This window comes from Artemia sp. Qi Xiang Cuo, chromosome 17, assembly GCF_049724085.1.
Source record: "Artemia sp. Qi Xiang Cuo chromosome 17, ASM4972408v1, whole genome shotgun sequence".
Classification (NCBI taxonomy): Eukaryota; Metazoa; Arthropoda; class Branchiopoda; order Anostraca; family Artemiidae; genus Artemia; species Artemia sp. Qi Xiang Cuo.
Genome location: NC_142810.1, coordinates 16,343,441 through 16,367,750, shown reverse-complemented (window position 1 = coordinate 16,367,750; position 24,310 = coordinate 16,343,441). Strand labels below are relative to the sequence as shown.

The 24,310-nt window shown below is 35.3% G+C and overlaps 1 protein-coding gene across 1 annotated transcript in view; it reads left to right on the top strand.

The window, feature by feature from the left end:
* Positions 1-24,310, top strand: part of LOC148941953 (uncharacterized) — a 152,643-nt gene that overhangs the window by 6,588 nt on the left and 121,745 nt on the right. The window contains exons 2-3 of the mRNA XM_089103466.1: positions 3,487-3,628; positions 23,552-23,651. Coding sequence (XP_088959592.1) covers positions 3,487-3,628; positions 23,552-23,651 — 242 coding nt within the window. The remainder of the gene's footprint in view (positions 1-3,486; positions 3,629-23,551; positions 23,652-24,310) is intronic.

Sequence of the window (24,310 nt, the reverse complement as noted above, 5' to 3'; positions counted from 1 at the left end):
CGTACGCAGGAATTTGTTCGGGGGGGCCAATTTGTTCGGGGGGGGGGGAGGGGCAAATCCTTCAAACCTATTATTCTGTGAGAAAAATCAGAAAATTATGGGAAAATGAAAAAAAATCGTGAGATTTCGGGGGGGGGGGGTGGCCCGGTCCAGGAGGCCCCCCCCTGCGTACGTCCCTGGCCTGTGTGTCAGCTATTGTCGGAAATTTTACTTTTCTTGTTAGACAGTCAATGCAAAATATGTCCAACTACTTCTGAACAAATTAAAATGGAAAACCCCACCCTTATAACCTCCTTTATAGAACACCTCACTAATTACGTAAAACTGATTTGGAATTGATAAGAAAGGAAACTTTGGTCCTTTGATATGGGTTTGATAGCAGCTTAAACTACGAAAGTCACTGTTTATTCAGTTCAATCTCAGTTCACTGTTTACTCATCACTCTTTACTCACTTGGAATAAAATAATTCAAACAACCCAATTTTAATATTCAGATTCAACCTGAAAGATTCTGAAACTAGGCATTTTTTTTTGTAATTAAACAATTGAGGCTTTTATAATATGTAAAACAGGATAAATAAAGATACAAAAACACACAGACCCGTCTGACGAAAGTAGCTTTTGTATCTACGCGGTAAATTAAAAAAAAAAAAACAGAATAAAAAAGTAATTTATTTTAGAATCTAATAAATGCTTGAGATTGTATTTATTTTTGTTATTTTTATTTGATTAATTTTATTCACTTATTTTTGTAGGCCTATTTTTTTTCTTTTTTTTGCATAAATCGTTGTTTTTTGGATTTGCTAGTGTTTTTGTAACTTAATTTATTTACATTTAATTTTTGCCAAAGTCATTTCAGCAGAGACGGGTTTAGATAAAATAGGCACGGATCATCGGAACATACGTCCCAGGTGTTAAAAAGTACTAGCACCATAGACAGCATGGCGTTGAATTAAAAAAAGTTGAATTAAAAAGGGGAACATGTCTACGACGAAAATCCCCTCAAGCAGCGGCGAAACCACCTGTTGCTGTAACCAGCACATAAAATTAATGTCGAATAATGTTTTGCTAGGTGATATTAGATAGCGCTGACTGTTGTTTTTTTTTCGTACCACCAGCTTTAGTTTCCATCTAATCCCTTTCCCATTATCCCATTATCTTTGTCCAAACAAGCATGCAGTAATCTATTTCATGGAGAGGGTAAAATAAACTAAAAGACGTAAATTTTTACTAAATATATGGGCAATTTGGGGTGACACTTTGTGATTTTGGAGACCTGAAGCGCAGGGCCGTAGTAGGGCGTATATGCCTGTATTTAGACTGCGCGTTTCATGTTTAAGAGATAAGTATAGCTTTCTTTCACATGCGACAGTTCACTTTGAGTGAAATATGAGTAATTTGGCTACACAACCACTACGATTATGCGTCTTTTAAAAATATCTGACAAACTTGTAGGCTATAATTACTCAATAGCACGCAAAATTTAAAAACAGCCCTTCGAGTCGTACTAGGACATACGCATACAGACTATATCCTCGTCATTTTATATTCAGTCATTTGCTTTTCTACAATAATTTTATTCCTGCTATATAATGGTCATATAATGAGCCAAATAACTAATTAAAACGTGTGATTTGGCCTGAAGTTAACGTGCAATTTGGGCAGGAGTTAAGCAAGGTTACGTCCTATCCCCATTTATATTAATCATTTTGATAGACTTTGTCCTAAGGGGCACAGAAAAGGCAACGGGGGAATATGGAATCAATTGAGGAAGTAGAAATCTCCTAGACTTAGACTATGCTGATGATTTTAGCATCCTAGATGAATATGTTAGCAAAATGAATTAATTTTTAGAGGTCTTCATATTTCAGGGTACAAGAATAGGGTTTGAAATTAATGTTGAGACGGCGAAATTGCTAAGACTAGAAATAAGTGAAGCTAAGGAGGTGATATTGGGTAACGAGGAGATTGTCAAGTGCCTTACCTAGGTAGTAGTATTAGTAAAGACGGAGGGTGGAGCGAAGATGTTAACAGTAAAATAACTAATGCTCATTATGTTTTTTCACAGTAGAACAAAGTTTGGAAGAATAGGAAGAAAAGTCTGCGAACCAAAATTAGAATTTCGGAAGCTACAGTGAAGATAGTGGTCAAGTAGGCCTATGGTTCTGCAGCGTGGACGCTCGAAAGACCGAGGACTTGCTAGATATTTTCCCAGAGAAATAGTCTACAGATTGTTTTGGGTACCCGACTGACAGACCGTCTCCAAACAGTAAACTGCACGAAGAATGTAGTTCAATCCCGCTTTCTAGAGCTATAATGAGAGAAAGGTTTAGATGGCTTGGACACGTTCTGCAGATGAAGATGACAGATTGCCAAAGATTTTCCTTGTCGGCCTACAGTCTAGGGCCAAACGAAAATCAGGTCATCCCCGAATAGGGTGGAAGGATGTCATAAGAAAATATTAAAGGGAAATTTGAACTTTATGGGAAATTATAAAGATGAAGACTTTGAATAAATCAGGATGGAGGAGGAGCGTGCGTAGCTGTGTTGGCCTCAGACAGTTTGGTGCTGCAGTGAGTTGTTAGTAGTAGTAGCAGTAGTAGATTTAGTCTGAATTAAAAAATGTAGTGATTAAATTTCAGAGATAAAATTGAAGACTAATAGCTAGAATAAAGATCGTTAGTTCAAAATGTTCTAATTGGAATTCCCCTTTATTCTAATCCGTCCATTGTTGAACTTCAATTTAATCCTTTTCGTAGTGGTTCTATTTTTTCGATGTGCATTTTGATTGACAACATTCATGTCCTGTTACGACTCCTTTAATTTGTTCTAATAGGTAGGACAAACGTGGCTAAAACCAATGCAGATCTTTCTTGCAGATAGGCTGGTAGCTTCCACAAAATGATGCATGTAAAAATACAATCCCCCTCCCCTGAAAATTAGAGAATATTCTTTGGAAATTTAATATGTTTTCGGATTTCAAGATCTCACGTCAGGTTTTTACAAGCGAAAATGAATTACTTTTTGTTACCATAAGCAAGATTTAGCGGTGATTTGTCAAATAGGCCTGAAAGTAGAACAAATTTCTGCCAAAACTCCGCACCAGTAGCATAGTAGGGTTAAGATTCTCGCTGCCAATTTACAAAAATGTGGGGGAGGGCAATGATTTTTTTTTTTCTTTTTTTTGTCTATGAACATACAAAAAAAATTTAGCTTTGAAAATCAAGGAGAGGGAGCGATTTTGTTCGTGATTTTTTTTTTAATAAAAGTGCCTAAAAATGTAATTTCAAAATCTAGAAGGGAAGACGTCAAACTAACGTTTTCAGATCTGAAGGTTAGTGAATGGTTGGGATTTATCGACATATTGGCAGATATGTATTTTGTATTTAGACAAAAATATTTTCTGTTATTTGGCTTGTCCTTCATTAAAATTGTTCGTTAGGTAAATACCAACTGACATAATTATAATTGGCTTAAATTTTTCAGGTGGACTGGTGGAGGATTATACGCCTGTATATTTCTATGTTATTGTGTAAAGTCCATTGAGATTATTCCAGCACCGAATCTTGCTATTGAGAGACAAGATGGGTCTAAACAAAAAATTCCAAATCAGAACCTTCAAATACCTGTAAGTCACTAACTTTTATTCACTTATTTATTTCAGCTGTTGTAATTCGAACGGCATTATGTGAAACATTTTAGAGGTATAACCCACCCCTTCAAACAAAAAATTTATATTGTTAGATTTTGAGTTCTGACTTAGCGGGGTAGTAGATGAACACCTGGATACGTCCTTTTATGCTGTTTCCAAACATACTAATCGTCTCCTTCGCAGATTTTTGAGCCCTTAAAGGGACCCTAAGAGTGATACGTTTTTCCTTATTACAATATGGCTACCAGAAATTCGGAAAACTACCTTAAACAATCATAAATATTCACTTATCTCATTCCGTAAAATGTTTTGCTTCACTTTATCCCCCCCCCCGCCGTACTGATAAATATACAGTCGATCCCTTATACTCAAATAATATTTATAAATAGCGTAATTTTTTTTGTTTATTAATTTATAAGTGAACGCTAATCCGTCGGTGGGATGAGTAGTCGCGCCATTCTAAAAATAGTGTAAACATTTATAATGTTACTACTACTACTAACGACTCACCGCAGCACCAAGCCGCCTGAGGCCAACACAGCTACGCACGCTCCTCCTCCATCCCAATCTATTCAAAGCCTTCCTTTTTACACCCTCCCACGAAGCTCCCATTTCCTTTAAATCTTTCTTTATGACGTCCTCCCATCCCAGACGGGGATGACCTGCTTTCCGTTTAGCCCTAGATGGTTGGCCGAAAAGAACAATCTTCGGCAATCTGTCATCCTTCATCCGCACAACGTGCCCTAACCACCTCAACCTTTCTTTCATTATAGCCCTAGAGAGCGGTATTGAACCACATTTTTCGTATAGCCTATTGTTTGAAATACGGTCAGTCAGCCAGGTACCCAGAACAATTCTTAAGGAATTTCTCCGGAAAACATCTAGAAAATCTTCATCGGGCTTTTAGAGTGTCCATGCTTCATAGCCATATTGGACCACTGTCATCACTATAGCCTCTAATATTATAGTCTTGGCTTACAGATTTATCTTCTTATCCTTCCAAACTTTTCTTATCTCTGAAAAAGCACTCTGAGCCTTGGCTATTCTATTTTTAACGTCTTCACTGCTCCCACCATCTTTACTAATAATACTACCAAGGTAAGTGAAGCTGCCCACCTGATCAATCTTTTCATTGCCCAACGTCACCTTTTCATCTTCACTTATTCCTAGCCTTAGTGACTTGGTTTTCCTAACATTAATTTTCAAACCAATTCTAGCACCCTGAACTCGCAAAACCTCTAAAACTTCATTCATTTTGCTCGCACTTTCATTTAGGATGCTTAAATCATCAGCATAATCCAAGTCCAGGAGACTTTTTCTTCCCCATTTGATTCCGTGGTCTCCCTTTGCCTTTCCTGTGCTCCTTAAAACAAAGTACATCAAAACAATCCATAAAAAGGGGGATTGAACGCAACCCTACTTAATTTCTGATTTAATACAAAACCAACTGCTAACTTCATTTCTTACCTTAGCCGCGGAAGTGTTATTCTCGTGCATAGCACTAATTACTTTACTGTTTTTGTCTGGTATACCATACAAGGATAAAATTTTTGCTAAAGCTCTTTTATAAACAGAATTGAACGCTTGCTCATCATCTATAAAACTGAGGACCAAAGGTGTTTGAAAACTCAGGCACTTCTCAATTATTAGCCTAAGAGTGAAAATTTGGTCGACACATCCTCTACCTTTTCCAAATTCGCACTGCTCTTCTCTTAAAACTTTGTCTACGGCATCTCTCAGTCTAAAAAGTAGCATATTACTAAGTAATTTGCTACCTACAGAGACCAGGCTAATGCCTCGATAATTACCACACACACTTTTATCACCTTTCTTATTAAGTGGTTTAATTAAGGTTTTCCAAAAATCGTTAGGTACTTCCCCTTTTTCAAAATCATATTCAATAACTTATTTCTGACCTCAGAGCCACCATATTTAAGAAACTCATTTACCACCCTATCAGCACCTGGAGCCTTATTGTTCTTTAATCCTTTTAGTACTGTTGCTAATTCCTCCTCACAAAACAGATCTTCCTTCACATCCAAGGTATCACAAACTTTTTCATTTTCTTCTATATTTTTTCCTGTAACTCTATCTCGGTTAAGCAAGTTCTCAAAATGTTCGGCCCATCTCGCTTTAGTTTTTTCCTTGTCACTAATTGCGACCCCATTCCTATCTTTAACTGGGACAAGTCCGGATTGACTACTCCCTCTCAATTTGTTAACGTGCCAGTACAATATTTTACTATTATGCCGTTTAGCTGCATCTTCCAGATCCTCGGCAATTTTATCCATGGCCTCCACTTCAAACCTCCATAGTTCATATTTTAATGCTTTCTCCACTTTTTTACATTTCTTTTGTTTTCATACGATCTATCACTCAGATATTTCTTGTACAAGTCCTTTCTCCTTTCTATTAAACATAAAGCTTTTTCACTAATATTCTTAGCTGCAGTTCTAGCTTTCTTCCCTACTACACCTTCAGCAACTTCACAAATTATTTTTCTAAAATTATTCTCTAAAATATTTTCTAAAATTATCTTCCACATTATCAACTTTTAAACTCTCAAGTTTAGTATTCAACTGTTCCTGGAAAGTTTCTCTCGAATTCTCATCCTGGAGTCTACCAACATCCTAACTTCCCGGCAGGTAGTTACCCTTCCGATATTTCAGCTTTAAATTAACCCTTGACACTAGATGGTGATCTTTACTTTTAACATCAATAACAGCATCAATAACAATAGCATTTATAATGGGTTGTATATGTGTCCATCAGGGGGGGGGGGGTAAATAAATTTGTTTGCTTTTATTGTGGTAAGCAAGTATTTATGATTGCTTTAAAGTAGTTTCCGGATTTTTTGCAAATATTTTCTATTAGCAGTTAATAAGGATCAAAGTGTTACTTTAAGGGCTCAATAACATTTGCAAAGGAAGTGATTAGTACATTTGGGATGGTCATGAAAATACGCATCGAATGGTGTATTCACATACTGCCTAGCTAAGTAATGGAAAATTTACCGTTCTATTAGCTGGTTCGATCGACGATAAACGTATACTATAGAGCTAAATCAGATAGAAGAATGAGAAATATACCAATAAATTCTGCATTCAGTGCTTTTTCCTAATATAATAGTCACTACTTTTTTTCGTAATAAGGATGATGTTTCGTCTCTTAAAAATTTTAGCCCGTCTCCTTACTTAACCCAATTTATAACTGGACACTGCTACCTAAATTATTTCCTTCACAAAATTGGGAAAAGTGACACTCCAGTCTGCTCGTGTGGCGTTGTTGAAAATTGTTATCTTGTCCACTTTGAATGTGCTAATTATTCTTTTCCTCGCTCGCTTTTGATAAACTGTCTAAATGAGTTGTTAATCTTATTGCCTTTCGATTTGTATTTGTTTAGTGTTTGTACACTTACTCCTTCTCCAGTGATTCAATTTTTTATTGATACAGTTTGATCAATGTTCATAGTTGATTTCTAAAGTGATATGCTTATTATTTAGTTCGTAGTCCTTTTTTCTGGTTTTTGTTGTGTTTATTTCTCTCTTTTTCGTGTCATTTTACAGTCTTTGTAGTTGCAGATGTGAAATACCGGGTTTCCGATTCAGTCACTAATAAATTATCAAACAGTTCGTTGTAACGAACTGTAAGTAAGGAGCGACCCGGCTCAATAGTAAGCGACGCTCTAAAAAACGGAATTTTGATACCAATTTATATATATATCAAAAGAATCGGTTTTTTATGCTAATTTCAAATATATAAATTTCATTAAGTTTAGTCTTACCCACCAAAGGTTACGAGCCTAAGAAAATTTTCCCCAAATCGCTGAATCTGAATCTGATGATGTGGTTTTCAAAAAAAAAGACGAAACACCCTCTAAAAGTCAAGGGATATTAATGGAAATCACATCATCAGATTCAGCGTATCAGAGAACCCAACTGTATAGGTTTCAAGCTCCATCTGCAAAAATGTGGAATTTTGTATTTTTGGCAGAAGAAAGATCACGGATACATGTTTATTTCGCCCCAGGGGTAATCGTATCGACCCAGTAGTCCTAGAGTATTGGGAGAGGGCTTATTCGAATGGAAATTAAAAGTTCTAGTGCCCTTTCTGAGTGACTAAAAAAATTGGATGAGAACCAGGCCCCTCCCCTTTTTCCCCAAAATCGTCCAATCAAAATTTTGAGACATCCATTTTGTTCATCATAGTTGAAAGACCCAATAACTATGCCTTTGGGTATAACACGACGCTCTCCCCCTCCTCTCACAGTCCCAGGAGAAGGATCTTTAAGTTATAAAATTTGCCCATTGTTTACGCATAGTACTTGTTATTGGGATGTATGTATACATTTTTGGGTGGGAAGGGACAAATTTCCTGCTGGGTGTTTTTCCAAGGGGGAATTTTTTATAAGAAGGGAAGTTTTTAGGGAGTGAACTTATCAGGGGTAATTATACGCTGGGGGAATTTGCCAGAATTCCTATACACAATTCTTGTTATGTTTTACTCTCTCTTTTCCTTCTCAATTTTACGCACGGAGCAGTTAAGAGTAATTTTCCAGGGGGAAATTTTCAGCGGGATTGATTGTCTAGAAGATATTTCCGTAGGGAGGGGGTTTCTCCGTGGAGGTGGGGCCAGATTTCAGACGATCAGAAGTTAAATAAAAAAACAAGTTTTTTCAACTGAAAGTAAGGAGCAACATTAAAACTTAAAACGAACAGAAATTATTACGTATATAAAGGGGGTTGTCCCTTCCTCAACACCTCGCTCTTTACGCTAAAATTTTTAGTGCTTTTAAAAAAACTTCTTATTGTTCTAATTAAACGGCTCTTGTGTTTCAGGAGTTATTCTCAACTTTCGCGTAAAGAACGAGGTGTTGAGAAGAGCGCAACCCTTTCCTTATCCGTAAGGATTTCTGTTCGTTTTAAGCTTTAATGTTGCTCCTTACTTTAAGTCAAAAAAATGGTTTTTTTAATTTAATCTATCTATCTATAATGACTGCCATCGTCATTGCAGATCAGCCTACTGCGCCACAGATCGTGTCATCTTGGGAAGAGTATGTATATTAATTATTACAAAAAAAGTACATTAATATTTATTTTAGCGTTATTTGAAATCTTGGGACCTTTTTTTTCCAAAACTGGGATTTTTTGGTAGCGAATACGGTACGGTCTCGGTACGGAACAATGGAATGAACCAATTGATAAAACATTCAGAGTAAGACTTTGGACTACAATTTTCAGTTTTAAGATTGTCAGATAACATCTTTTGATCTTCTAAAGTGAACTCGTCCGTACGTGTAAAAAATGTTGGTGTATTGGCGTCAGAAACATCTGTATTGTCATGCAGTAACAATAAGAAAAGTTTTTACACTTCAAATTATGAAAGTTTTATGACATATCGGTAGTTTGTCTTCAGGCCGATTTTGCTTCAGTGCTTGTAACTGACCTAAATATCACCGTTCAAATATTAAATTTAGCGTATTGACTAAAGATCCTAAACTAATAATACAAATTGAAGCTTTGGTATTTTCGAAGACCGCTCTCCCTTTCCATGACGTATGAAAAACAGTTCAATAGGGAAAATCCTTTTTTTTTACAATGAAACACAATTGAATATCTCTGGATATTTCGGTCATATACACAGTGGCCGCCTTCATCAGATAAAACCAAAGTATAAACACATACAACAAGTACTGACAAAACCAGGGTTGCCACCTTTTCGGTCCATAAATATGTCCCCTGAGTATCCCAAATTATGTCATTTTTAGTCAAAATATGTCCATATGTCGTCTTAAATATGTCCAAAATATGTCCATCTTGAAATCTCAGAACCTAGAGGCTATTTTTCTTATCAATTGTAATACTGACCAAAAGACGTTTTAGAAACATCTTTAAAAACGGCTAGTCAATATTAAAAATACTGAAAAAGGAAAAAACCATTTAATGCAAGCATATAACACATAAAAACAAGTAAAAACTAAAAATAATCGGTGGGACCTTAAGATTAGTCTTCTAGCGATAATTCATCTTGAAAATTATGTTCAGCATGAGAGTCAGCCTTTCTTCTTCCTTTGCTAGCTATTTACCGATCGGAGTATTTCTTGCGCATTTCAAAATGTATAATCCAGGATTCCAGCACCGTTCCAGAACGCCAAATAAGTTGCTTGACATACAACTAGTCGTTTGCATTAGAAGACCATTCCGTAATTTGGTTTTGATGCTACCAAGTAGCGTAATCTGTCTTTCAGCAGCTGCTGAAGAGTGTGGTAGGCCACATAACGTTAGCATAAAATCACAAAGATCCTTGTATTTTTCTTTATTCTTAGCATCCTTACATTTTCTTAGGGTAGACCAGAAAACTGATGGATTTGCTTATTCAGAAAGGAAATTAAAAGTTCTAGTGTCCTTTTTCAGTGACCAAAAAGAATGGAGGGCAACTAAGACCCCTCCCACTCTCACTTTTTTCCCAAAGTCACCAGATCATAATTTTTAGATAGCTATTTTGTTCAGCATGTTCGAAAAATACAATAACTATGTCTTTGAGGATGACCCCCACAGTCTCCGGGGACTTTCTGTAAGTTATGAACTATGTCCAATATTTACATATAATATTGGTTATTGGGAGGTATACAGAAGTTTTCAGGGCAAATGTTTTCTGGTAGTTGGGGGGGGGGGGGGTCGGGGTCGGGTTTTACGTGGGAGGATCTTTCCGTGAAGGAAGGGACATTGCTATGAAGGGGGTGCCGGATTTCCCAGCATTATTTAAAAAACAATAAGAAAATAAATAAAAAAACAATTTCTCAACTGAAAGTAAGGAGCAACACCAAAGCTTAATAGAAACAGAAATTAATACACACATGATTTGGTTTGGCCTCAAGACATTACCTCGCTCTTTGTGCTATTTTTTTTTTTTTTAGTTTCATCATAACTATTTATTCTGATTAACGACATTTGTGGTTAAGGAACCATTCTTAGAAAACTGAAAGAAAATTTGAACTTTGGTGTAAAGAGCGAGGTATTGACTAGGGGCTATGTATGTTAATTTGTAAGTTACGTCAAATCAAAAGTACGCGAAAGCCATTTAGCCAAAAAAGTAAAATTAATATGCAAATTTCGTTTTAATTATTCATGTACGGTGAGCCAACATCAAAGCTGCATATTCACAGGCGTTCAGAAATTAAATAAAAAAAAAACAAGTTTGTTTAACTGAGAATAAGGAGCGATATTAAAACTTAAAACGAACAGAAATTATTCCGTATATGAAAAGGGCTGTCCCCTCCTCAAATATATATATATATATATATATATATATATATATATATATATATATATATATATATATATATATATATATATAGTAAAGTGCAAACTTTGTTCTGGCCTTGGGAAGGCATAGGGATTTTGTGCCCAACTTATGTTAATTTCTTCTCGTTTTGAAATTGACTCGGTTATTTACTGTAATTTCTGTTCGTTTTGGGTTTCATTTATTTATCGATGCTGATTTGTGGTAGTTTCACGCTTGGTAGATTATTTGATTTTATTTTTGCCCATTTTTTGTTTAATGGAGTTCTTTACTTTTGTTTGAAAAATTTATTTTGTGGAAAAAGTTTTTTTGAATTAATCTTTTGGATAGAACCTGCTTAATTCCTTGATATATTTCGATTGGTCTTACACTACGCCACACAGGATGGTTATCGATATTTAGTGATATCATGCGCAAGACACAACGCCTGTTAATTTAAACGCTGATCCGAAAATTAAACAACTCTTGTTCAACTTGAGGGTTCCGTAACTCTAAATCAATTGGAGGGAAAAAAAAAACAAAGGATAAGACTAGACCTTAATTCGGTAAAATCCGCGTAAAATGTCTCGATTAATTGTTCGGCTTTAAAGCATTTACATCCCTGCATAGATATTATTAAAATTGGTAATATCGTTTTCTCGTACAAAGCAAAGAGAATCTTTGCATAAAAAAAATCATTTAAAAAATATAAAGAGCATAAGAAAAAAAAAGTGAATCCAACTAAGTGATAGCAATTATCCTCCCGAACCAGACGAACTACAATTTAAGACCTGTAATATATCTGTTTCTTTAAACCAACAAAATCTCTTTAAAATTGAAGTTATAGCCAAGAGACTTGGACAGCTTTCGTCCCTTAATAGGTGAGACGAAATATAATTAAACTTGTATATATTTGAAATCAACATAATAAGCCGATTCTTTTGATATATCTATTGGTATCAAAATTCTGTTTTTCAGAGTTTTGGTTACTATTGAGCCGGGTTGCTCCTTAATATGTCGAAAGGGCACTGCAAAAATTTTGTCCTATTATATATATATATATATATATATATATATATATATATATATATATATATATATATATATATATATATATATATATATATATGATAATGGTAATAAGCTTACCTAAGCTATGGATGTCAGGTATTGTGTTATCTTGGAACAATAATTTCGACAGGACCTGTGCCTGTCATCATCAGGTTGACAGGCACAGTTTTGAATTTGAACCTGATGATGACAGGCACAGGTCCTGTCGAAATTATTTTTCCAAGATAACACAATACCTGACATCCATAGCTTAGGTAAGCTTATTACCATTATCATGTACAAGAGTCAGGTTGGCCTCAGAGAATATATATATATATATATATATATATATATATATATATATATATATATATATATATATATATATATATATATATATATATATATATATATATATATATATATAAATGTTTTTTGGGGAAATTGACATCCTAAGATTTTCTGGCCTAAAAATCGATCTATATAGGTCAAGATTTTGATAAAATTCGTGGAGCCTTAATTTTTGGGGAAAATACATATGACTGACGTCATGTTTATATACATCAGTATCTTAATGACGTCATCCACTAATGTAAAAAACTGCATTCATGTTACATCCATAAATGACCTCACATAAAAGATCACATTCTAATCTGTTTCAATGACGTCATTCATAGCATAAAAACAAGCGTTGTCTAGGAAGATCTATCAGTCTATTTTTGAAAAGCAAGTAGTTTAAAAAAAGGATGAACACGCTAATAAGAAGTTTTGTCATTGGTGCATGTGCTGGAATATCAATTTTTTGGGCGGTCAGAAAATTCACAACTTCAAGAGAAGATAAGGTTTCTCTTCCTAACAAGAAAAGTGAGCTCAAACCAAATAATGAAAATAAGACCATTACTGCTCCAGCCGGTAAGGAACATATTCAAATGGAGAAAGATTTTAATCTTGGCACTGTTACTCCAAAGCAAATAGACATTGGAAAAAATTCACAGGCCAAAAAATGTAACGACATTCACCAGAATCCACTTTACAGTGGTGACAGTGTATCGTCACTTCTTTATACAGAAAAATTAGTCTCCAAACGGTTGGGAGAATCTCCTGTCGACCCTATTGTTAATCTACCTGTGCCTGCTGTTGTCTTTGAGACCCTTCCAGTCCCTGAAACATCTGTTGCTGAACCAGCGTCAGAAGAACTAAAAGGCATGCCTGATCTTACCGAAAGTGGAATTCAGAAGAAAACTCACGGCATTATCGATGAGTTCTTAAGCAATAGGGACCTCCAGGATGCTGTTGAATGTGTCAAAGAGGAGATGCATAAAATGACAATCGTGCGTTTTATTGAGAATGGCCTCAATATCGTAATTGAGCGTAAGCCATCAGCTAGAAACGAATTCGGGAAACTGCTCAGAGAGCTTTTGTCAAAGCAACTGATATCCCGCGATGTACTTATTGAGGGTTTTAGGGTAATGTTGGAAGGAGCATCTGATATAATTGTGGACGTTCCTCAGCTATTTGAAAATTTAGCTCAAACATTAAAGCCTATCCTGGAGCATGATGATCAATGTTTGTATGTAGTTAAAGATATGGAACAGCTAGTATCTGCAGATATTACAACAAGGGGACGTTTGATGGCAGCGGTTTTAGCTGAGATAGCGAAGACAAAAGATAAGGAGAAGTCAGCTCGTGTTTAGCATACTTCTGGTCTTACTTGGAAACATTTTGGAGCTAAAACTAGTGATAATGTAGAACAACTTATTAGTTCGAAAAATTTGCGTTTCATGAAGGATTCACTTGGAAGCCTGCATCAACCATCGCACCCTGAACGAACAGATAATGCTAGTACAAAAAACAAATGTTACACCAAGGAGTTTAACACGTGAGAAATTCCATAGTAAATAAGGAAGGGAGTCAGAGAAAATATTTTTGTACTTTAGAACTTGTGATCTGTTTGAGAGGAATGATATTACAATATTTACTAAGATTTAATCTACAGGATAAGGTTGACTGTATATAATCTAAATTGTATGTTTACTGTGTCACCAATAAAATGTTGTTACTTGGAATTTTTTAGTTTTTCTTGAACCATATTGTACATATTAGGATTACGTACAAAATACATTAATAATAGCAAAATAATAAAATAAATATATAAAGAATAAATATATTCGCTAAAGAAGTAAAATAATCATAATCTGATATCTATAAAAGGTTTATTGAATGGGTGGTGCGAAATGACATTCTTGCCCCAGGGGCTGACTGATCTAGATTCGTCCCTAATCTTAGGCTACTGAAGTCAAATTTTCAACACTAACTAAAAAGCCTTTGGAAGAACAACCCGAGAATTATTTTTAAGTTTTATTTGAAAATTGTCTTGTGCAATGTTGATTAAAGAAAATATTTCTCCTATTTTTCCCCCTCTCACTCCTTCCCTTTCCCCATTTCTTCGTTCCCCCTGTTTCTTATTCACTCTTTTTTTCTTATTTATCTAAATCTTTGTGTGTATATTCTGCTTATTTTTCTACCACGGTAGAAAAAATACCGTATATGAAGGGTTTACTGCCCTCCCCGGTACCTTGCTCTTTACGCTAAAATTTGACTGTTTCTCCCAATTTTTTATGAACGGCTCCTGAAACACTTGGGCCGTTTAGTTATAATAGAAAGATATTTTTAAAGTAATAAGAACTTTAATTGCGTTCATTACTTTCAGTTAAAAACAATTGTTTTTTTTTATTTAATTAAATCTGGGGACGCCAAAAATTGAAGGCTCATCTGTTACTTCCAGGTGTGTTATGTTTTCAGCAACAACTAAACGAGACCTGGAATAACAACCTGGAAAATAGCAACCTGGAAAATAATAACAATCTGGAAAATGATAACAACCTAGAAAATACGAACATTCTTTTTGTTTATCGCTCTGAATTTGTAACTAACTTTACAGAATAATCTGATTCACTGTTGGAATCTGATCATTGCACCTTTCTCAGATCTTGCTCTGTACTAGAAACTGAACATCAACGAATCGTTCATTTTTTTTGAATCTTTTGCCTAAATGTCTAGGTACATCCACTTCGGCAGCCAATCAACTTGAATAGTGTCACACAAACTTTGTGTCTCAACAAAACCTATCCTCTCCACACAAAAAAGTGACCCTTTGTCTACGTCTCCGGAGACGATTCCATACCTATGCGAACCTGGGGGATAAATGCACAAGTTCCGTAGGTGATTATACTTATTCCGTAAAAGCTGTATTAAATTTAATTTATTGACTCGGAGCGATTAAGTAGTACAGCATTTTTCCTCTAGAGGCGCTGAGGTACGCGGGGTCACTTTTGGAGAGTTTTGTCAGTACTTGTTCAGTATGTGTTTATACTTTGGATAAAAATAATCTACTCAGTTTGATCTGCTGAAGACGGCCACTGTGTATGTGACCAAAATGGGACCGTTGGTTCCAATATTGGGATGTTTCGTACAGTTGTCAAAATCTTCAAATTGTGCCAGCGCGCTGGTCAAAATGGCGAGACCGGGTGGTTACTTAATCAAATGACTGTGAGACGTGTGAACCACATTCGCCATCCTGAAGTATATATCGTTTTTCAATCGGGATTTTAGGGGTTATTCACATTGCTACTTTGAAATTCTCTTTATGGAGCTTAAATATGTAAGGGGGTCTAGGATTGGTCAGCCAAAAACAACCAGACCATGAGTAGCAAGTTTACATACTTTAGGGTCTTATGCAAACCAGTTTGATGTGCCTACACAGTCGATGTTAAGCCATCATTATCCCGACTGTTAAGGGCTGTGAATCTTATTATTCTTCGTTTATCTTTGATACTGAGGTTGGAAATGTGATTTGAGATTTCTAGGGAAAATGGACAACGATGGGACTGTCATGAACGAAGGCAGGCCCGCTCCCCTTCTGAAAAAAATTGCAAGGGAAATTTTTCCTAGAAAACTCACTGCTGTAGAAAAAATCTTAAAAGGGAGTGTTAAGCTAAAATCTGACCAAATATGGTATCCATTATCCTGCCGGCTCCCTCTTACAAATATCCATATCTACGTATATGGGAACCTTCGTTGCTCGAGACTCTAGAAGTGGCTACAACTGGTCAGACAAAAAATATGGTCCTTGTAGATTTTCAAAAAAGTACTTCTCCTATCCCCAAAACCCAAAATTGGTTTACTCAAATATACGACTTACGGCTTACCCAAGAGGGTTTGGACCATGAAACAAGAGTAAAATGTGACAATGAGGCTTTAAAATTGTAAAATAATATTGGTGAATGGGGTCACTTTTAAAATGGTGCAGCCTATGGAGAGGAAATTCTCCCCCAAAAGCCTAATAGCTTCATTATTTTGTTGACCTAAAGCTTAAGAAGTGTATACATAAATGTGACAGCACCAATAATACCCCAGTGAGCTTTTAATTTTTAATCTAGTTAAAAATGACAAATTTGAAAGTATCCTTTTTTTTAATTTCAACTCTGCCACCTCTATTAGGAATCTCTTATTCAATTTACTTTAACTAGGAAAACAGAAGAAATAAATAAAGCTCCTTTACTCGTGCATTTCGTTTGAATCTAGTGACACGTAAGAAATACGTATAGCTTCAAAAATTACACTGTATTATCTTCCTTCTGATAGACATCAGCTAGAGCACTATTGATTAGGCACGTGAGCAAGATCTTATTTTTTTTTATTTGAGGGGTTGGAGGTACAATAATAAACATTTTTCTTTTTTTTGGGGGGGGCGAATAACTAAAAACAAATTTTTTTCAATAATTTGAAGAAGAATGCCCAAACTTCAGGAAAATTTAGGGTTTCCGGGGAATGGGGGCGGGCGCCAAGGGCTTCATGCCTACACCCTTGTTTCTGGTTTATGGAGCTAAGCCATAACAAAATAATCTGCATAAGCTGCATTCTGGGGGAGTCCTGTGTGATAAAGGACATCCACCACATGGCTAATATGGGAGTAAAGTTCATTTTTGATGCAAATGGATGTTATATTTAGATTGAGGATGCAATTCTAGGTTTATATTTGTACATTAGAGGGTGGGGTATATATTCTGTGAATATATATAGGTTCTAAGAAATTCATAAATTTCGTAGAAAAACTGGAAATACAAGGAAAGAAGTGAAGATAAAGCCTCTCCCCCTGCAAAATGTGTTAACTAGGATTATTCTGTATATTTTCGAGTAAGAATTGTTTTTTTAAAGTGTTTCCTTATGTCCAGCTGGACTCTTAGGCTTAAAATACTGGTTGACCGGTTGACTAATTTAAAGATTTTATATATATATATATATATATATATATATATATATATATATATATATATATATATATATATATATATATATATATATATATATATATATATATATATATATATATATATATATATATATATATATATATATACACTGTCTAATTAGCCATCTGGTGGTATCCCGTGTGATAAATTTGATCGAGTTTTGAATGCAACTAAAGTTGGCTTTATATTATTTATCCCTGCGTAGTATCTTTTTTATCGTATTCTCTTACAGGACTAACTGCAAAGAGGGGTTTTTTCCTCCCCCTCCAGTTAGCGACGTTAATATTTTCCTAGTCTCTCTTTTTAATATCGCTTAATACCTCCTTGTTGACCGTCATCCTTTTCTTACAAGCGTTAGATGGTGTAAAATACTTGCTTGCCCAGATAAATTGGTCCTTGACCTTACCGAAGGTCCAACAGCTAGCCTATAGTACCTAAATTTTAAAACAAGTTTAGTTTTGCATATAATTTTCAAAAACTTGTTCAATGTTTTGCAATGGAAAATCCCAATAACTTTGCTTGGGGTTGCCGCTCCCCAAACCCTCTACTTTTGCAGCCTTTAAATAAAAAAAAAAAGTTTTTTAAACTGAAAGTAAGGAGCGACATTAAAACTTAAAACTAACAGAAATTATTACACATATTAAAGGGGCTGTGCCCTCCTCAGCGCCTCACTCTTTATGCTAAAGTTTGACTTTCTCACAACTCTTTTTTTTAAACAATAAAAACTTTAGCGTAAAGAGCGAGGCGTTGAGGAGGGCACAGCCTCTTTCATATACGGAATAATTTCTGTTCGTTTTAAGATTTAATGTCGCTTCTTACTTTCAGTTTAAAAAACTTTTTTTTTTATTTAAAGGCTGCGAAAGCGGGGGTTTTGGGGGGCGGCAGCCCCCCAACTGTGCCTCCTAATCCCTGTACGTTTTAAGGTTCGACCTTGTAACTCAGCCTCTTTAACTCTTTAGAAAACGTAGTTTTTTTCAAATAATTTCTGCACGTTTTTGTACAGTTTATTACTTATTATTGCTTGACTAACTGTTAGATGATTGTGTATTATTCTTTTCTTTCTCGACAGGGTGTTTTAAGGGTCGACCTTGTAACTCAGCCTCTTCAACTCTTTAGAAAACATAATTTTTTTCAAATAATTTAAAAGAGACTGAGTTTTTTTTTTTAAATTTAAATTCAGTATATAAAAAATTTTATCTAACGGTGAATCAAACTAGGGTCTTCCGCCCTGACATTAAGGAGTCTCACCGCTACACTAAAGGGACATAATTGAAATTTTTTTTTAGTAATGTGATGAATCTTTTTGACGCAAGCAAAACTTGATATTTGGTTTTTTGAAAACAAGGAAGGAGTGTTCAGATGGAGCTGAAATTTCGAGGATAAGCTCCCAGGCCCCAGGAAAGCTTGTCCTCTAAATTTCAGCCCGATCAGACAACGTTAAAGGGGGTTGTGGTGGGAAAAATTAACATGGGCTAATATAGGAAAACGAGGTTTTTCGTAAATGTAAATTCGGGGGATAATATTTTCGGTCTGAAAATATCAAAAGGCCCTAACAGGTCGAATTCTGCTTCGAATGAGTCCTCATTCAACCGGATCCGTTGCCAACTGTGGCCTGTAGGCGTGGCTAAGAAAAAAAAAAGAAATGATGATTTTTAAGTGGCTATATTTGGTTTTTTGAAAACAGGGAAGGAGTGATCGGATTGAGCTGAAATTTCGAGGATAAACTCCCAGGCCCTAGGAAAGCTTAACCTTTAAATTTCAGCCGAATCGGACAACGTTAAAGGGGGGATGTGTTGGGAGGGTCGAAACTTCCGGCCCAGTTTACCCCATGAAAGTCGGAGGAGGATGAAATTTTGCACGTTTCTTAGTTTGAGTTTGGGCTACAAAATGCGATCACCGCCGTCTCTCTGCGACCTCTAGGACCTGAAATCGCTTAACATTGTGGTGGGTCGCCTCTTTATAGAGGCACAAGTGTGCCTCCTTGATTCGTTCCGTAAAGCGTGATACACTTCCGTCGCGCCATACCTCTTTGTGCTACCCATGATAAACTTCGTGCAATACTTGGCACAATTCCAACTGGCATGCCTTAAGTCACCTGGCGTATACAATTTTTGACAGAGCGGGCCACCCCTTGAGAATTTCAAAGAAAAGATTGAAATCAACTAATTTTAGCTAAGAGGTTGCAGCAGGGAAGTCCTATTTTCAAATTTTATTTTATGTTTTAATCAGATTTAAATCCCCATGCTTTATCGAAAGTTAGTTTAAGGCCACCATTAGAAGAGCTGTATGAAGTGTGTACTGTCAAATAAGGATTGTATGAAGACGTATCGACTTTCATAATCTAAAAGGTACCCCCCCCCCCTCTCTAAAACAACTAAGAAAGATCAATAAATTGGTTCAATCTTTTTTTCCCCCAATATTACCTTGTTCTCAATAAACTTGGAGATGCTTTTTTTTTCAAAATGTGATGTCCTTCTTATCTCACTTGCAAAAAATTGAAAAATTCTTCCTGTATAAATCTGATCATTTTGCCATATCTTAGATGCGGGATAAATATTTCTTATATAAGTAACTAGTCCTTCAAAACCCCACAAACCCTGAAACTCATTTTTAAGTTTTTCGGCTGTTATGTTACATTTTTGTAGTTTAAATGCTGCTTAAATAATTTATGCAAGTGTAAACCCTCATTAAAAGTTTATTGGGATTGGAATATTTCGGTTTCGGAAAAATTCTACTGGACATTTTTTTTTCTTTTTCTAGAAATATGGATTGCGATCCTCTGATTTGCTCTTTTTGTATCGGCTGTCCTTTGTCTTAAACAAGCCTGACAGGTCAACTTTCTTTTACTATAATTTTACGACCGTGAAGATGGCCATAAGTTGAATTAGTTGCGGCTTTTTGGCTTTAGTGGAAATCTTTATTCTAAGATTAATTTAATGCTTGAATCATATGTCATAACTTGTTTTGGTCCATTCACAATTAGATTTTAGTAACCTTCTAATAGATTTTAGCTAGTTTTTAGCTAGATTTTAGCTAATTTGAGACGATCAGGTTTATACTAGAATCTTCGGTGCTTATTTAGTAGCAAGGCAATACGCGAGAAGAACCGCATATAGAATCTCAAAGATCCTATCGAAAAACAGGTTTCCGCTGCCTAGTGAGGTATTACTCTCACTCTGTAAAAAATATTTAAACTTTAGTTTTTGGGGGTTAAAGGGGCAAAAAAAGGTGCCAAGGTTAGGTTACGTATTTAATATATGCAATACTTTACCCCCCCCCCCCTATTGTGTAAATATATAGCCTAAATTTGTTTCTAAACTATTATATTTTTATCATACTTTGTTTTATTTCATTAGCAGTAACCAAACCTCACTTCTCGCGTGTTGCCCGGCTACTAAATAAGTACCGAATTTTCTGATTCGCAGAAAAGTCTTATGAAAAATTCTGATTGGCTTAAATCAGGGTACTTGTCCATTATTCAGGAAACACCAAGAATTTGATTCGAATATCAGACAATAACCGGTTTATTGCTGTCTGTACTCGGAGAGAATTATATTCGACTCTGTGGAATTTGTGGCTATATTTTATTTAAATCTTTAGTTGGTATTTTGGTCAGGTTAGGTTACATTTTGCATGCAGCCCCGCTATACTCAACCCCCCCCCCCTTAATATGAAAATATGCATCCCAAATTATGTACATCCTATCTATCTCACAAGCGTCTCAGCTGTTTCAACTTTCAACTCTGTATCTATAGATTGAATTAACTTGAGTGTTTCCTGAATAATGGACAAGTACCTGAATCAGTGCAAGTTAAATCTGGCTTTAGTGAGGTATCATTGTGAATGGGCCTAAAGCAATTTGCAACAAGTATTTCACCTCCTGTTTTTATTTCCAGCAATTAACGAATGTCTTAATTCAGGGATTTTAGTTTCGTTTTTTTTACTATGAATAGGCGAATAGTTAGCATGACTCTAAACTGAAATAGTTGCGGCCGCTTTTTGTTGAGTAGCAGAAATCCTTAAAAACGATATGAAAACGATTTAGTTTAATTATCGAGTCGCGTGCGATAATTTGTTTTGGGCATGGAATGAATTTGCAACGAATATTTTCAACCTTGTTTTATTTCAAGCTTGTTAGGCTTGTTCTTATTTCCTGCAATTAAAGAAATGCTTGAATTTAGGGATTTTAATTTCTTTCTTTTACTATTACTTTGACTTGAATAGCTTACATGGCCCTAAAATGAAATACTTGTATTCGCTTTTAGCTCAGGTAGTTTAATTTTTGTTCTAACTTTAAATTGAATTACTATTAATTGAATTCTTGAATCATATTTCGTTGTTTGTTTTATGTAATTGACTTGGAAATAGTGTTTCACAGCCTGTTTTTGGTTTCAGATATTAATGAATGCTCGAATGAAGGGATCTTTCTTAAGTTTCTTTCTAGCGATTTTAGTTTCTTGGATTTACCATGACTTGACATGAATTTATACTTACCAAATGTACTTTGCCAGTCAATCCTATTATTATTATTATTTTTTTGTGCTGTTATCATAGTAAAAAAAAAAAATTATTTGATAATTTGAATAAAAATTGTCTAGAAACTAAAAAAAAAAATGGATTTCAGGGGGCCAGTCCCATAGCCACTCTCTCTGCATACTTCCATGTACTCTATATGTTCAAATTATCAAATTTTATTTGATAATTTGAATAAGAATTGTCCAGAAACAAAAAAAAATCAGGGGGGCCAGTCCCTGAGCCACCCCGTCTACATAGGCTACTTCCATGTATTCTATATGTGCCAATATGAGATTGAACTACACGTCGGGAATTATAATTTTGGGAAAGAAAGGAGAACTTGGGAAAAATTAAGAAACAATATTCTAGTAGCACATGAGCAATTTCTAGGGTTGAAACTTAATCAAAAATTTACTTATCCAAAAAATTCCACGGCAAAATTATGTATATTAATCTTTAAAACAATTGAAACATGGGCAAAGCTTAATATTTTTGGGCTCTTTGCATAAATTTGATACACAATTGTGCGGATATTACGCAAGAAACACTAGTTCAGTGAAAGGAATAGCCAATATTTTTGAAATTAAATATACGGATTGCGATAAAACCATTGAGACATGATCTTGGTATAGTTGTAGTTCCTGTTTTACCACTACTAGAATCTTGTGAACTTCAAAAATTCTTAACCATGGCTGATCATTATTAAGACGATTCAATAATAATCGAGAATTGTATAGCAAGTACATACGCAGTGGGGAGGGAGGAGGCTTTAGTGCTCAGACTCCCACCGAAATCCTAAATTTGTTCTAATTTGTTTGGCGGATGTCACATAGTTTTTTTTCATTATTAGGATCTCCCTCCCCCCCCCCCCAAAAAAAAAATCGTACCTGCTGTAGAAAATTTTAGAAAAACTAAGTAAAATTTATTTGTTGTCAATTACAAGCTGATTACAAATCTATTAGGCCTGCAATTGTGATCTAGCCTATTGTCACATTTGTGATCCACGGAATATAATCTATTAAAAAACAATTGTAATATTAACTTGACCAGTTTTGACAAATCAACTGCAATATTTTTATTTCTAAATGCAAGAGGATGGTTCAAAAGTTTTCACTTTGGCACAAGACTTTGAAGTGCTATTTATTGGCAGCTTTTTAAAGGAATGGCATAAAAAAAGCCAAGTGCAGGTGTAATGTGTAAATTACAGCCTAAAAATAGTTCCGGTACTTAATAACAATCCGGTAAACACGCGAGAAAGACCGCATCGAAATCTCAAAGATGCTATTGAAAAATAGGTTTCCGCTGCCTAGTGAGGTGTTGCTCACTCCGTGACAAAGATTTAAACTGAAGTTTTTGGGGTTGAAGAGGCAAAAAAAGGTGCCTGGGTTAGGTTAGGTTACGTATTTAAAATATGTTATGCCTTAACCCCCCCCCCCCCCCCCCACCACTAATGTGCAATTATATAGCCCAAATATATTCATAAACTATTATCTTTTCATCTTATTTTGTTTTATTTCATTAGCACTAGCGAAACTTCACTTCTCGCGTGTTTACCGGATTCTTAATAAGTACCTTATTTCCTTTTCTGCTAGAAAAAATAATTTTTCATTTTGTTACTTAACAACACAGTGAGGGTTGTTGTCCCCTTTAGTTTAAGTCTCATCCTGAGTAAATTAGGCAAGTTTCCAAAATATCAAAAAAATTATGTGACAATTCTCTAATTTAAAATTAAATTTTTCAGCAGGTGACAGTTGCCCCTATTGGCAAAGGAAAGGTATCAAAATTAGACGTGGAACGAGCCATTGAAGAATCTAGAATTTCTGTTTTATCTAGATTTGCAGGTAAGACCATTATTTTACATTTTACCTGTTAAAGTCAGCAATAATAGTGTTTTCATGAAAAAAGAAAATCTCCAAATCTGTGAATGAACGAATTAAATAGCTGTTGCTAGCAGAGTGGGTCAATTTAGGGGGTGATTGGGAAATTGCCCCTTCTCCCTGGATTAAAAAAATCTCTTTTCTGTATTTCTATTGAAACATACCTTTTTTGGTATTTCCATTGAACAAAATCGAAAAATAACATTTCAGCCTTAGATTAAAAAAAAAATTTGTTTTGCCCCTCCTTCTAGATTTTCATAGATTAACGCCGCTTGTTGTTGTTTAGTTGACGTTCGAGCGAATCAACTGCTTACTATATGTTAACCATATGTTAAATCTTCGGCTTTGGCTGAAACCCCGTCAGTTGAAGATCAAACAAACGAGAATTTGGCATAGACCACTTCAATCCTTAAAATATCATGGGATTATTCTAGGGCGTTGTACAGCGTGTTCTTGCTTAAATCACTGACATTGGTCTGCCCCTGGTTGCTATAATCGAGACAGTTTGTATTGTAAAACATGGTTGCCAAGCGGTGCTTTTAGTTCTCTTTTGACACTTTTTACCTTTATTGACACCGGGACACTTTTAGGTTTAAAAGAGCCACACTTTTTGCATTTTATTT